This window comes from Salarias fasciatus, chromosome 23 (genome assembly GCF_902148845.1).
Source record: "Salarias fasciatus chromosome 23, fSalaFa1.1, whole genome shotgun sequence".
NCBI lineage: Eukaryota > Metazoa > Chordata > Actinopteri > Blenniiformes > Blenniidae > Salarias > Salarias fasciatus.
This window is the reverse complement of record NC_043766.1, coordinates 36,009,735-36,026,357: the sequence shown is the minus strand read 5'-3', so window position 1 is coordinate 36,026,357 and position 16,623 is coordinate 36,009,735. Positions and strand designations below refer to the sequence as shown.

Below are 16,623 nucleotides of genomic sequence, written 5' to 3'. Positions count from 1 at the left end.
CTCCACTCTAACTGAAATTACCATATATGGGCATACAGTGCAGTTACACAGCTGACAGCAGCTGTCAATCAAACTCTGACACTCAGTGCCTTCATTCAGTGACTGTCAAAAGCAGATGGCAAAAGCTAACTACTCCTTGTTAGTGGATGGGAGATGCTAACTACTCCATGTTAGTGGAAGACAGATGCTAAGAGCTCCATGTTAGTGGGTGGGAAATGCTGACAACTCCATGTTAGTGGATGAGACATGCTAACTACTCCATGTTAGTGGATTGGAGATGCTAACTACTCCATGTTAGTGGAAGACAGATGCGAAGAGCTCCATGTTAGTGGATGGGAGATGCTAACAATTCCATGTTAGTAGATGGGAGATGCTAACAACTCACTGTTAGTGAATGGGAGATGCTAAGAGCTCCATGTTAGTGGATGGGAGATGCTAACTGCTCCATGTTAGTGGATGGGAGATGCTAAGAACTCCATGTTAGTGGATGGGAGATGCTAGCTACTCCATGTTAGTGGATGGGAGATGCTAACTACTCCATGTTAGTGGATGGGATATGCTAACTACTCCATGTTAGTGGATGGGAGATGCTAACTACTCCATGTTAGTGGATGGGAGATGCGAGCTACTCCATGTTAGTGGATGGGAGATGCTAACTACTCCATGTTAGTGGATGGGAGATGCTAACTACTCCATGTTAGTGGATGGGACATGCTAAGTACTCCATGTTAGTGGATGGGAGATGCTAACTACTCCATGTTAGTGGATGGGAGATGCTAACAGTTCCATGTTAGTGGATGGGAGATGCTAACTACTCCATGTGAGTGGATGGGAGATGCTAACAGCTCCATGTTAGTGGATGGGAGATGCTAACTACTCCATGTTAGTGGATGGGAGATGCTAACTACTCCATGTTAGTGGATGGGAGATGCTAACAGCTCCATGTTAGTGGATGGGAGATGCTAACACCTACATGTTAGTGGATGGGAGATGCTCACTACTCCATGTTAGTGGATGGAAGATGCTAACTACTCCATGTTAGTGGAAGACAGATGCAAAGAGCTACATGTTAGTGGATGGGAGATGCTAACAACTCCATGTAAGTGGATGGCAGACGCTAACTACTCCATGTTAGTGGATGGGAGATACTAACTACTCAATGTTCGTGGTTGGGAGATGCTAACTACTCCATGTTAGTGGATGACAGATGCCAACAACTCCCATGTCAGTGGGTGGACGTCTCAGTCGTGGGCCGGCAAGGAGGCTCGGTCCCGACCAATGCCGCTTGCGGCTTTAATTATACTTACGCCCAAATAAACGCGAATTTTACCCCCTAAACATGCACGAAAACTCACCAAATTTGGCACACACATCGTGACCGGCGAAAAATTTCATGAAATGGAAAAATTAACCTCATCTGCTCTCTAGCGCCACCTAGAAACAGTCAAATTGTCGCCACGGCCCGGAGGAATGTCGCAGAGAGATCAAACCAACGTTGACGCATTCGTCTCACCGAGATCTAGAATTCACGCGCTGACACCCCTGACCTAAATCCAACAGGAAGTCTGCTATTTCCCTTTCAAAGTAAAATTTTGATCAAAATCACTCCTCACGAAAAAATTATCTCCTCCGATACCGTTTGTCGTACAGACATAAGAGTCACGCGACGTGAAAGAGGACAAATTTCTCTACAAAAGTTGTGAACAACTTTGTCAAAAGTCTAACGGTGTGGATTTTATTAGCGTACAAAGTTGGAAGTCTGAAATCCTGCCTTGCTCCGGCCCTCATCCGTTATAATGGGGAAAAAAGGAAAAAAGTCGCCTTTTTTCAGCACCTCGAACAAGTGGCGAGTGCGGCTAAATGGTGACTCCTATCAACAAACCGAGCACACGTAAAGTTCCAGCAGGTTCTCCCGAACAAGATGATGTAACATAAGTGGGGAAAATATCATGTTATATGGATGTTTTCACAGATAAGAAAAGGTGTGCGCTCTGCATTTTTTTTGTTCTCAGTTATAATGGAGCCGGATGGGGAAAAATCTCGCGCTTCTCACAAACTGAGGCCTCTGCGGTCCAAACTAAACGTCTGACTTCTCTGAAAGCCTCACCAACTGAAAGAAAACAAATTTTCCTATCAAACGTGATATTTTTTGTTCAGTTTTGCCAAACACCAAAGGAACAAGGAGCAGTTGTTTCCCAAACAGAAGCTTTGATTTTCTCCTCTCTCCACTCTAACTGAAATGACCATATATGGACATGCAGAGCAGTTACACAGCTGACAGCAGCTGTCAATCAAACTCTGACACTCAATGACTTCATTCAGTGACTCAGGAAAGCAGATGGCAAAAGCTAACTACTCCTTGTTAATGGATGGGAGATGCTAACGACTCCATGTTAGTGGATGGAACATGCTAACAACTCCATGTTAGTGGATGACTGATGCCACCAGCTCCATGTTAATGGATGGAACATGCTAAGAACTCCATGTTAGTGGATGGGAGATGCTAACTACTCCATGTTAGTGGATGGGAGATGCGAGCTACTCCATGTTAGTGGATGGGAGATGCTAACTACTCCATGTTAGTGGATGGGAGATGCTAACTACTCCATGTTAGTGGATGGGAGATGCTAACTACTCCATGTTAGTGGATGGGAGATGCTAGCTACTCCATGTTAGTGGATGGGAGATGCTAACTACTCCATGTTAGTGGATGGGAGATGCTAGCTACTCCATGTTAGTGGATGGGAGATGCTAACTACTCCATGTTAGTGGATGGGAGATGCTAACTACTCCATGTTAGTGGATGGGAGATGCTAACTACTCCATGTTAGTGGATGGGAGATGCGAGCTACTCCATGTTAGTGGATGGGAGATGCTAACTACTCCATGTTAGTGGATGGGAGATGCTAACTACTCCATGTTAGTGGATGGGAGATGCTAACAGCTCCATGTTAGTGGATGGGAGATGCTAACTACTCCATGTTAGTGGATGGGAGATGCTAACAACTCCATGTAAGTGGATGGCAGACGCTAACTACTCCATGTTAGTGGATGGGATATACTAACTACTCCATGTTAGTGGATGGGACATGCTAACTACTCCATGTTAGTGGATGGGAGATGCTAACAACTCATTGTTAGTGGATGGGAGATGCTAACAACTCAATGTTAGTGGATGGGATATGCTAACTACTCAATGTTAGTGGATGGGAGATGCTAACGACTCCCTGTTAGCGGATGGAAGATGCTAACAATTCCATGTTAGTGAATGGGAGATGCTAACTACTCAATGTTAGTGGATGGGAGATGCTAACTACTCCATGTTAGCGGATGGAAGATGCTAACAATTCCATGTTAGTGGATGGGAGATGCTAACTACTCCATGTTAGCGGATGGAAGATGCTAACAATTCCATGTTAGTGGATGGGAGATGCTAACTACTCCATGTTAGTGGATGGGAGAAGCTAACAACTCCATGTTAGTGGATGACTGATGCCACCAGCTCCATGTTAATGGATGGAACATGCTAACAACTCAATGTTAGTGGATGGGAGACGCTAACTACTCCATGTTAGTGGATGGGAGATGCTAACTACTCCATGTTAGTGGATGGGAGATGCTAACAGCTCCATGTTAGTGGATGGGAGATGCTAACTACTCCATGTTAGTGGATGGAACATGCTAACAACTCAATATTAGTGGATGGGAGACGCTAACTACTCCATGTTAGTGGATGGGAGATGCTAACTACTCCATGTTAGTGGATGGGAGATGCTAACTACTCCATGTTAGTGGATGGGAGATGCTAACAGCTCCATGTTAGTGGATGGGAGATGCTAACTACTCCATGTTAGTGGATGGAACATGCTAACAACTCAATGTTAGTGGATGGGAGACGCTAACTACTCCATGTTAGCGGATGGAAGATGCTAACAATTCCATGTTAGTGGATGGGAGATGCTAACTACTCCATGTTAGTGGATGGGAGAAGCTAACAACTCCATGTTAGTGGATGACTGATGCCACCAGCTCCATGTTAATGGATGGAACATGCTAACTACTCCATGTTAGCGGATGGAAGATGCTAACAATTCCATGTTAGTGGATGGGAGATGCTAACTACTCCATGTTAGTGGATGGGAGAAGCTAACAACTCCATGTTAGTGGATGACTGATGCCACCAGCTCCATGTTAATGGATGGAACATGCTAACAACTCAATGTTAGTGGATGGGAGATCCTAACTACTCCATGTTAGTGGATGGGAGATGCTAACTACTCCATGTTAGTGGATGGGAGATGCTAACAGCTCCATGTTAGTGGATGGGAGATCCTAACTACTCCATGTTAGTGGATGGAACATGCTAACAACTCAATGTTAGTGGATGGGAGACGCTAACTACTCCATGTTAGCGGATGGAAGATGCTAACAATTCCATGTTAGTGGATGGGAGATGCTAACTACTCCATGTTAGTGGATGGGAGAAGCTAACAACTCCATGTTAGTGGATGACTGATGCCACCAGCTCCATGTTAATGGATGGAACATGCTAACTACACCATGTTAGCGGATGGAAGATGCTAACAATTCCATGTTAGTGGATGGGAGATGCTAACTACTCCATGTTAATGGATGGAACATGCTAACAACTCAATGTTAGTGGATGGGAGACGCTAACTACTCCATGTTAGTGGATGGGAGATGCTAACTACTCCATGTTAGTTGATGGGAGATGCTAACAGCTCCATGTTAGTGGATGGGAGATGCTAACTACTCCATGTTAGTGGATGGGAGATGCTAACAACTCCATGTAAGTGGATGGGACATGCTAACTACTCCATGTTAGTGGATGAGAGATGCTAACTACTCAATGTTAGTGGATGGGAGATCCTAACTACTCCATGGTAGTGGATGAGAGATGCTTACAGCTACATGTTAGTGGATAGGAGATGCTACCTACTCCATGTTAGTGGATGAGAGATGCTTACTACTCAATGTTAGTGGATGGGAGATGCTAACTACTCCATGTTAGTGGATGAGAGATGCCTTTAGCTCCATGTTAGTGGATGGGAGATGCTAACTACTCCATGTTAGTGGATGGGACATGCTAAAATCTCCATGTTAGTCAGTGACAGATGCTAGTGGTGCTAAAAAACCTATGTTAATGGATGAGAGATGCTAACATCTACATGCTAGTACATGGCATGCTAACATGTCCATGTAACTGAATGGAGCATGGTAACAGCTACATGGTAATAGATGAGATGCTAACATCTTCATTTTTAAGGATGAGAAATGCTAACAGTGCTGGACAAACAATGCTCATGGGTGAGAGATATGCTATTTATTATTCCCTCATGGAAACAAACTCAAATTTGACCCCCAAAACTTGCACGAAAACAAATTTGGCACTGACATCCAGACTGGTGAAAAGTTTTATAAAATGAAAAATTAACCCCATCTACTCTCTAGCGCCAGCTAGAAAAACTAAAGTGGTCACCATGGCCCACAGAAATGTTGTAGAAAGATCAAACCAAGACTCACACGTTCGTCTCATTGAGGTGTAAAAGGTTGCTCAGGTGCAGAAGAATTGACAATCAAAATAAGAGACTCAAATCCCTTCAAATCAAAGTCAAAATGAATCAAAAAATGACATTTAAGTTAAAGACTCATTTGATTCACTGAAGATTTATTTCATTCATTAAAGACTCACTTGAATCATTAAAGACTCATTAATTCCTTAAAGACTCATTTGACCCATAAAGACTCATTTGACTCATCAAAGACTCATTTGATTCACTAAAGACTCATTGACTCCTTAATAGCTTGTTTAACTCATTAAAGACTCATTTGATTCCTTTGATTACTTAAAGACTCTTAATTCATTAAACAGTCATATGACTCATTTAAGCTCCTTTAATTCATTAAGGACTCATTGGATTCATTAAAGACTCATTTGACCCATAAACTAGTTTGACTCACCAAAGACTCATTTGACTCATTAAAGACTCATTTGATTCATTTGAGTAATTAAAGACTCATTTGATTTATTAAAGACTCATTAGACTCATTAAAGACTCATTTGATTCATTTGAGTAATTAAAGACTCATTTGATTCATTTAAGACTCATTTGATTCATTTTATTAAGTAAAGATTTGTTTGATTCATTAAAGACTCATTAGACTCATTAAAGACTCATTTGATTCATTAAAGACTCATTTGATTCATTAAACACACATTTGATTCATTAAACACACATTTGACTCATTAAAGACTCATTTGAATCATTAAAGATTCATTTGATACATTAAAGACTCATTTGACTAATTTCATTAATTAAAGACTCGCTTGATTCAACAAAGACTCATTTGACTCATTAAAGACTCATTTAAGACTCATTTGATTCATTAAAGACTTATTTGACTCATTAAAGACTCATTAGACTCATTAAAGACTCATTTGATTCATTAAAGACTCACTGTATTCATTAATGACTCATTTAACTCATTGAAGACTCACTTGATTCATTTGATTCATTAAAGACTCATTTGACTCATTAAAGACTCATTTGGTTAATTTAAGACTCATTTGATTAAGTAAAGACTTGTTTGATTCATTAACGACACATTAGACTCAGTAAAGACTCATTTGACTCATTAAAGACTCATTTGATTCATTAAACACACATTTGACTCATTAGACTCATTAGACTCATTAAAGACTCATTTGACTCACCAAAGACTCATTTGATTCATTAAAGACTCATTTGATTAAAGAGTCGTTTGATTCATGAAAGACTCATTAGACTCAACAAAGACTCATTTGACTCATTAAAGTCTCATTTGAGTCATTAAAGAGTCATTTGACTCATTAAAGACTCATTTGGTTAATTTAAGACTCATTTGATTAAGTAAAGACTCGTTTGATTCATTAACGACTCATTAGACTCAGTAAAGACTCATTTGACTCATTAAAGACTCATTTGATTCATTAAACACACATTTGACTCATTAGACTCATTAGACTCATTAAAGACTCATTTGACTCACCAAAGACTCATTTGATTCATTAAAGACTCATTTGATTAAAGAATCGTTTGATTCATGAAAGACTCATTAGACTCAACAAAGACTCATTTGACTCATTAAAGTCTCATTTGACTCATTAAAGAGTCATTTGACTCATTAAAGACTCATTTGGTTAATTTAAGACTCATTTGATTAAGTAAAGACTCGTTTGATTCATTAACGACTCATTAGACTCAGTAAAGACTCATTTGACTCATTAAAGACTCATTTGAATCATTAAAGACTCATTTGATACATTAAAGACTCATTTGACTAATTTCATTAATTAAAGACTCGCTTGATTCAACAAAGACTCATTTGACTCATTAAAGACTCATTTAAGACTCATTTGATTCATTAAACACACATTTGACTCATTAGACTCATTAGACTCATTAAAGACTCATTAGACTCAACAAAGACTCATTTGACTCATTAAAGACTCAGTGCATTTATACAGCTGACAGCAGCTGTCAATCAAACTCTGACACCTATTGCCTTCATTCAGTGACTCTTAAAAGCGTTAACGTATATCTTTGGCCTTTTACTTTGAAAGCTAATTGCCAGTTGCTAAACACTCACTCAAAATAAGAGCTATTGCTCACTCGGACGGTCACAGTCAAAGAGCTGCTTTTCAATTTCACCTCTGGGTTCTCAAGACAACATTTCTTCAGCCATGCACACCATAGATATCATATAAAAACGAGATGCCTTAAGGCGGAGTCAGCAACGTCGTTCACTGGCGGCCATCTTAGGACAGTGGACCACTCTGGGGCGCTCTGTGTAATCTAAGGGAAGGTGAGGGATTTACACTAAATAAAATACTCAACTCACTGAATTCTTCATGGATTTACAGACAGTTTGATTCATTACTAACGGTACGTTGCTATGATGCAGACTAAATTTTAATATCACAACTTTTCTTTTTGCATGCAGTTAAATGCCTACATGTCTGACATTTATAACAAACCAAGTCGTTTGAAAATCGATTGAAAATTGATCAATCTATAGCTATTTCAAAGTTGACGCTCAATTGACATTAATGTGATGAGTGAGTGAGCGGCCCTGTACCAAGATGGCCGCCATGTGACGACGTTAGTCCCCATTGGGTTACAGCGCGCATGAGCCATCTAGTGTTTCTATATATATCTATGATGCACACTGCATGAAACAGTGCTGATTCACTGTCATGGCTGCTGTGCAGCTGGTCTCCATAGCAACAGACACACCTGTTGTGCTGACTGCTGCTTGATTAGTCTGGATTTTTCCATTAAGACTGGAGCTCTATTGATCCTCTGTTACTCTGACACTGACTCCACTGCTGTTTACTGCTGACACAACTGTACTGACTACTGCAGGAGTAAATGTAGTTTTTATTTATCCTTTTACACCCTAAATAGTATTTCACTATTTCTTCTATGCTCTTCGTGTCATTTCAACGACACTTTCTGGCCCTTTACAGAACGTGGGGGGGTGGGGGGTGGGGTGGGGGGGGGGAATGTTCCTCTTGATGACCGAGAACAAAAGTAAGATTTCAGAGCCGTGTGTTTGAGTGTATATTTCCTTTAAAGTGGAGTGCGTAATTGAGGGAGGTGACTGAATGTTTCACTTCTGGGGGATTATACAGAGGCTCTGGGAGGCAATATGACTGTAAAGACACCTTTTTAAAATGAATTTTGCATAATATGACCCCTTTAAAGTTATTCATCTCCAAACTTGTCAGCTTTTTTTTCCAACTATTTCATCTATTTCACTGTTGAAGCTTTACTTTGCTCCTTTAACTTCTGCATTAGTTTAGCTTCTTTTTCTACTCAGCATTCACACGTGCATTTTGTTCTGGAACAGTGAATGTTTCTCCTTGTCTGCCAAGATGACCAATTCCTCACAGCAGCATGGGCAAATGTTAAACCGAGCAGATCACATTAATGGAGTTCTGTCATGTGGTCTTTCACTTTCTAAATAAAAGCTCCAACCTTTCTTTTCATACACTCGTGAATTAGAATCATTTTGAGATAAACTGTGGGTGGCCGTGGCTCGTTGGGCAAAGTGGTGGCTCACATTCAGGAGGTTGTTGGTTGAATTCCCATCTCATCCTGTCAGCATGTCGAGGTATCCTTGACCCTGAACCCCAAGCTGCTCCCAGTGGACGGACTGAGCACCTTGCATGGCAGAGACTCCACTGGAGTGTGAATGTGATCTAAACGGATCAGGACCAATACCTCCTGTCACTAACCTCACACCTGAAACCAGCCTTGAAACAGCTCACCTGGGTCATGATCCACACTGCAGGTCCACAACACAACCTCTTTAACTCAGACACCCTCAGCAGACCTGAGCTCCACTACAGAGGAAACTCATTGATGTATAGAGGACAGACAACATTCTACAGTCAACACTCAGCACTTTATTGATCATCACAGGTTAGCTCATCAGTGATTCATCAACAATTACACAACACATAACTGAGATCACATTCACAGATAAAAGCGTTGACAAGAAATCTTCAAATAATCAAAACTTTATTGTATTTTAATTCAGAAAATAACCAACTCACACACCTGCAAATCCTCTAAGTTGAAGATGTGATTACATTTAAACTGAATACAACCCAAGTCCAGGAAATAAGGTCCAGCAGGAACATCAGAGTGGTGGTGTGTCCTCCACAGCGCCATCAGCTGGACACAGCAGCATCTTCAACCAGAAGGTTGACCTGGAGAGAACATAGCAAACACACTCCTGTAGTAAACACCTTCACTGGTTCTCCATGCAGGAGGTTCAATGACACACATTAGAGACACACCAGAGGAGAACAGAGGACGGAGTGTGTTTGGCTGCTCAGACATGACCGATGTTCAAAACATGATGAAAACACCTCAGATTCACATTTCCTTCTCCTCCATCACCTCTGTCTCAGAGACTGGATCATCTCTGTGGAGAGCTCAGAGATCAGTGATCATCACTGGAGTTTTCTGTTAAACTGGCATGACTGAGGCTGCCAGGCAGACAGGTGTGTGTGTGTGTGTGTGTGTGTGTGTGTGTGTGTGTGTGTGTGTGTGTGTGCGTGTGTGTGTGTGTGCGCGTGTGTTGGGGGCGTGGGGGGGCAGAGAGAGAGAGCACAACATCTGTACAAACAACATAATGAATAGTGAACTATCTACATGTCAGGCCAGTCAAAAGAACACTGTTCAATGTTCCACTGAAACTCTTCCTGATGTGTTGATTCAGAACATGTTGGAGATGAAAACTCATCTCTGATCACTGACTGATTGTAAATCCTTTAAAAGACTGGAGTTCAATGAACCTTTACATATTGAACCTCAGTGAGACTGAAGAGCTCTGAATCAACACATCAGGAAGAAAAGAAGACAAGGTGGATCAGAGCACAGCTGGGACTGGCAAACAGAGACCGACATCTGGAACCAGAGACCTGGCACCAGAGAACCTGCTCCTGGAACCACAGCTGGAACCACAGACCAGCATCCTACAACCACACCCAGAGCCACAGACTCACAACAAGAACTACAGAGCCACAACTACATCCACAGACAGACACCAACAACAGAGCAATATCTACAAGTACAAAGAGACAGCAAGAACCACAGGAAGCACAGAGCCATGATTTCACAGACGTCAATAAATAAAAGATTTCACTGATCAAACTATATTCTCCACAGGTTGAACCTGGAGCTCATGAATAACTTACTCTAAAAATATCTCCATAATGTCATAATTTATTTCATGTAATATGATAAATACAAACTGCTAAAAACCTTCAATAAATGCACATGATTCATAACAACAACAACACAGGATTTGGAGTGGCAGACAAAGTGCTCTAACACATCAACAGCACCGCACTACGAGTCAGTTCCCTCCATCAACCAGCTGATCAGCAACAACAAACAGCAACAGTTGCTTCGGCCACTGCCACGTAGCTCAGTTTGACTCAATCAGTCCAAGTCGTCCTCAAACATCCCCTCAACATCCTCAAACTCCACATCATCCAGCTCAAACCACCTGTCCAGCTCCTCCAGCTGCCCCTGGTCACCTCTAGCTCTGAAACTACACAGAATTCCTTCATGATCACTGAAGTACGTGGGCATCACTGCACATTCCACATCAAACCGTCTGCTTCTCACATAAACGTGATCAATCAGAGTCCCCTTCTCTGTGCTCGCTTGTGTCACCAGCTGATCAAATCCTTTGCTTCCCATTAATTTGCAAATTGATGACCCCGTTAAAATGTTCTCATTAAAATCTCCCATGACTACAATGGTGTCACTGATTGGATTAAGCCAATGCAGCAACCGCTGCAGGTTCTGCTTGAAGAGGGAATTTGGGTAACGTGGTGGACGATAAATTACTGCCATCACTATGTTGAATTTGTTCCACAGGCACACCAAACACTCCAGATCCAAATTGGGTGCCTGCAGGATGTCACAGTCCCAATCTGCTAGCCTGTACAAACCAACTCCACCATGTTCTAAAACCTGCAGCTCTAACAGTTTGGGCTGACTGCTGCTGTAACACAGAGCACGAGGGCGGCTGTGGAAAGAGTAGCCGTCAATCTGGACGCCGTCTAGTGAGGAATGTGCAGTGAGCCACGTCTCTGTGACAGCAATGCAGGTAGGCTGCAAATGCTGTGTGCAGGACACCAAATCTACCAGGTGGCGACTTAAATTTTGAACGTTCATTAGATACACCGACAGATTGGGCGTGTCTAATGAAGGCCGTGCCTGCTCAATCAAAAATGGAGACATCCTGTCCAGGGCCTCCTTGATGGTGTCCTTGCAGTAAATGGACTTCTCTTTAAAGTTCATGATGATGAGTCCAGACAAATCCCTGACACGACTCAGAGCTACGTAGGCCTGGCCAGGTGCAAACACCTTCTCCAAACACACCACGGCCCGGTCCACCGTCAGGCCCTGCACCTTGTGGACGGTACACGCCCAGGCCAACTTCAGAGGGAACTGACGACGCAAACCTCCACGCTTGGTGGCCTTCTCCTCCACCGGATCGATGGCAGTAGAAAGCTGGCAGGCCACTGCAGCATGTGAGCGCTTCTTCCTCCTCTGGGAGCCAATTTTCTCATCGTCAAATTTGACATAAACTGTCTGAGGAAAGCTGTCACCCTGTCTCAACTGGATATGAGTGACTGTGCCACATGCTCCGTTGACCAGACCATCTTCCACGTCCACGTTCTTACACAGCATCACACGGGCGTCTGGACCCAGACTCAGAGTCTCCTCTAAGGACGTGTCCAACGCCGCACTGTGATGCCCCGCCATCAACTCCAGCTTCCCCGTGCTCCTGTTGTTCATGAAGTCCTGAGCTTCAATGGTCACAGGATCGGGACACGTCCGACACAGCTGCTTCAAGTTGTGCTCATTCACTTTACGGTTGGTGGGGAAAATGTGCAAGGCTGAGCTCTCCTCGCCCGTCTCACAGCTCTTCAGGATGTGGACGTCACTCTCTAACATGGGGGTGTCTCTGGAACGCACTCTCAACCTGTTGAGCAATTCGGCAAACACGCTGTCCTTCTGCCTCACCACCGTGGTCAGCTGCACCACACTGAAGTGGCACCACAGGTCCACACCCACCTGACTACTATACAGAGGCTTCCCTTTAACGGGAGGCAGCTGATAAAAGTCTCCCACAGCGATCACACTAACGTTACCAAACGGGGAAAAGTCTCCAGTCTGCTTGATCTGCCTCAAGCGGCCATGGACATACGCCAACAGAAGGTGATCCACCATACTGATCTCATCAATCACTAGAATTTGGAGGTGAAGGAATTTAGCGCGCAGAGAGTTTAGTTTATCTTCACCCAGAGGGATGTAAGGTAAACTACACTGTTTGCCGATGCTCAATGTGTGGTGAATTGTTGCTGCGTTTAAATTGTACGCAGCGATTCCAGTTGGAGCCGTTAACAAAACACAGATCTCGTCTGGTTGATCACAAAGTGTTGACAGCAGCCTCCCTGCCTCGTACTGGATGGCCCTGATTAAATGACTCTTACCAACACCAGCCCCGCCCGTAATGAAGACATGCAGAGGCGGAGGGTTTTCACCCCTCACCTTCTGCAGACACCACTGTCTCACCTGGAAGAAAACAGCCCGCTGTGTCTCATTCAGAGACCTAACTAAAGCTAAGCCCTCCGCACGAGACAACAGCAGCCTGTTTCTCTCTAACTGGGCCACCTGCCGGCCACGTTCCTGCAGATCTGGAACGTTCTCCAGACCCTCCACCAACTGCTCACCCGCTATCTCTGCTGCCTGTTGCTCTCTAAACTCCTCAGCACACTCATCACGTTCCAGTTCCTGTTCAGGACACAGGTCCCCCCAAGCGTCTTCCTCAAGGCCATGGACATGCTGAGCAATCTCCTCAGCACGCTCCAGGTTCTCAGGATCGATCTCAAACCGGGCCCTGTTCTCATCCACCACCACCTTGACTCTATGGACGGAGCCGTCGCCAAACGTCACCTCACCATCGTTATAGAACTGTTCAAAGAGCTGGAAGCCCTCGGGCTTGAGCTCTGAGTCACTTCTATAAGGAAGGAACAACTGAAGCACACCCTGAAAATAAGACTCCCGTTGTTTGTCCAGGTTGAAACGCATGTAGCGGACAACTGCAAACTGAGACCGTGTTCTCCTCAAGATGAAGCCCAATTCGTTCTTCAACTGAATTCTGTTTGGAGAATATTCGTTCTTGGTGAGAACACGATACTCCGAGGCAAACGTGGCCATACACATGCCGTCAAACACACCACCATCAGGCCTGTTCCTGTACCTGTCCACTATGCTGGTCATCCACATGTCATCTGAGCTCAGATCATGTGATGACGCCCTCTCCTTCAGGACATGGAGGGGTAAACTCATCCTCACAATGTTGTCCCCTGTTGGAACAAACACCACCTTCCTGGAACACTCCTTCAGGTGCATGTTGGTTAGCCTATACACCGCCTCCTGGGCACAAACGTCCCTGTTGTGTAAATATACACTGCCCAGCTTCTTCAGGGCTTCTCGAGCAGAAAGATTTCCTTCTTTGTTTGCTTCTTTTTGGGCGTTGCTCAATAGTAGGCCAATTTCTCTCTCTGCTTTCGTAATATACGAAATGATGTAAATGATTACAGCGTAGGCGTCGGTGACAAAGCTAAGGTCCATGTTAGCGTTCCAGCACTTCAACAACTTCTTGCTATACTGGTTTACCCACACCTCCTTCAAGCCTCTCCTATAAACAACCTTGGTCTTTTTCTCTAACCTCCTGTAGGCCATTTCAAAGATATCCTGGTTGATGTGTCGACTGGCAAACAACTCCTCTACACTATCAAACGGCTCCTCCTCCCTGATAGCATCATTAACTGACTTCAAAATCTTCTTTGCGACCTCCTTCTTCATCGGGTTATCCTTCTCAAAGCACTTACAGACCAGCTTGTTCTCTGAATCAGGATTCTTCTGGGCCTCCTTCAGCTTCTGTTTGTCACAGCGACATTCCTTCATCTTACAAAGGAATGTACGCGTAGTAGCAGGTTTTGGGAAATGGAAACGACACGTCGTCTTGTTTTTCCGACAAGACTTTGAGTGTCGTTTAGAATGTGTTTGAACCGACGACACAATGTCCAATAATGCGTCGTCGTCTGAGGGCAGCTCACATGTTACATACTTATCAATAAACTCGACCACCTCCTCATCTGTGTTCTGATCAATTTTAGGAGCGCCCTCGATCCAGAACAAGCAGTGAACATGAGGAGAACCGCGCTGCTGAAACTCAACGCGGTAGAAGTGATCGATGATTCGGCCAATTGGCTCAGAAGGAGACATGAGGACCTCTTTCAGAAAACAATGCCACCTGTAATCAAACATCCTGGCCGCAGTCACCGGATTACGCCGCAACAACTCACACCTGTCTGCCCACTCCAAATCCTCCACCGTCTGCACTCTGCCTTCCTGTTTCAGAATGCTGGTCAGAAGGTTCTGCCAGCGCAGATCTGCAGACGAAAATGAACAGAACCACGTCGGGATGCCTAACTGACGGACACAGGCCATGATGTCCTTCTGAACAGACTGCCAGAACGCAGGAGTCCCTCTAACTGGCCTCAAGAACCGAAAACCCTCATCAAACTCCAACAACTGCTTCAGAGACTCCTCGTCCTGCAACATCCTCTGGCTAATCTGTCGAGAGCCCTGACCGCCTTTCCCCTTACGCAGCGCAACCGACACACTACACACCACCCTGTCCATCTCTGACATGAACTGAGCAAAGAAGATATATTCCACGCTACGCGCAAAACGGCCATCGGCGTGCATGATCCGGTTATTAAAATAACGCGACAACGTCAAAGCATAACTCCGCTCATGATGGAAGGTCTGCTCTCCTAAAGGAAACAACACGGGGAAACACTTAGCTTCATTTGAATTATCAGAAAGCATCCGAACCGGACTGTTCCCCTCTGCAGGTGCTACATTGACTATATCCTCAAAATACTGATCCAGAGCTTCCTGACCAATATCAACAGGCATAAGACAAGTGTCCTGAAACATGCAGTGTTGCTGTCTGTCATGTAACATTTCATCTTGAATTATGTCTGCTGATTCCTCCACAACATCAACAACTGCAGGCCTTTTCTGAACCTCACCACCTTCCTGATAGGCCGCCTCGCCCTCTACAACAACCTGAACATCACCCTTCTTCTTCACTGCCTCATCCTCACTGCCTGACTCAGCCTCTTCCTGTTCCCCATCTTCCTGCCTACAAAACTCATTGACCCAGTCCTCATTGAACTCAATGTCTTTATAATAAACATTGGTTCTCTTTAAATAGTCTAGCGCCTGCCTGACACGTAGAGTATCCACAAACTGGTACTCATAGTGTCCCTTGTAGGTCAACTTCCTCTTCAGCTTGACCTGTAACAGAGAGCCTTCCATACTCGACCGTGGCAACACGCTGGTCGTCTGAACAATGTTGGCTGGAACACAGGTGACTGGTCCATGTACTCCGTTCTGCCCTCCCTTAGGCAGTGCCAACATCTTCATGAACGGAATATGCAACGCGATCAGGTGCTGCTCTAAACTATGCAAGCATCCCAGTTCAGGTGGAATGGGATCAAGCTGTAGGTCATTGATCCAGCACTCAGCTGGAGTCTCACCTTTACTAATCTTAGAATGGCAGGTGTGGCAAATCCAAAGGTGTCCTCTAGAAGGAACCAGCTGACAGGGCTCAGCACACTCCTCACTACAACGATGCAAATAATCCTCGCTGACGCACCTGTCCGCTACACGAGCCGATTCTGACCTGGAACTATAGACTTCCCTCTGACAACTCAGCACCTGATACCTGAACAACAACCGATGGCAAACACAACACACAAAGTCTGGACCGTCTCTAACCTTCTCTACAAACTGATCCATAACAAAACCAAAATCCTTAGACTTCTCCTGCTTCTGCTGCCGACTGAGCCTCACAATATCAATAACTTGCTGCCTGTGCTCTGAACTGTCACGATATTTCCTTCTACGAATGGCTTTAGTGTTCTTCCTATGTTGCAGGTCTGTCCTA

The 16,623-nt window shown here is 44.1% G+C and overlaps 3 protein-coding genes across 3 annotated transcripts in view; all 3 read right to left on the bottom strand.

The window, feature by feature from the left end:
• The window catches only part of LOC115382176 (NACHT, LRR and PYD domains-containing protein 3-like), a 1,518,151-nt gene that overhangs the window by 1,341,245 nt on the left and 160,283 nt on the right, over window positions 1-16,623 (bottom strand). The gene's annotated exons all lie outside the window — the stretch shown is intronic.
• Window positions 1-16,623, bottom strand: part of LOC115382198 (NACHT, LRR and PYD domains-containing protein 3-like) — a gene marked incomplete at its 3' end in the record, with an annotated part of 406,576 nt that overhangs the window by 276,739 nt on the left and 113,214 nt on the right. The gene's annotated exons all lie outside the window — the stretch shown is intronic.
• Window positions 9,571-15,001, bottom strand: LOC115382211 (ATP-dependent DNA helicase PIF1-like). The gene is made up of 2 exons (XM_030083915.1): window positions 14,997-15,001; window positions 9,571-13,370 (listed from the first exon to the last, which is right to left on the bottom strand). Exon 2 carries the CDS (start codon window positions 12,822-12,824, stop codon window positions 11,019-11,021), a length of 1,806 nt encoding a protein of 601 aa, XP_029939775.1. The 5' UTR covers window positions 12,825-13,370; window positions 14,997-15,001; the 3' UTR covers window positions 9,571-11,018.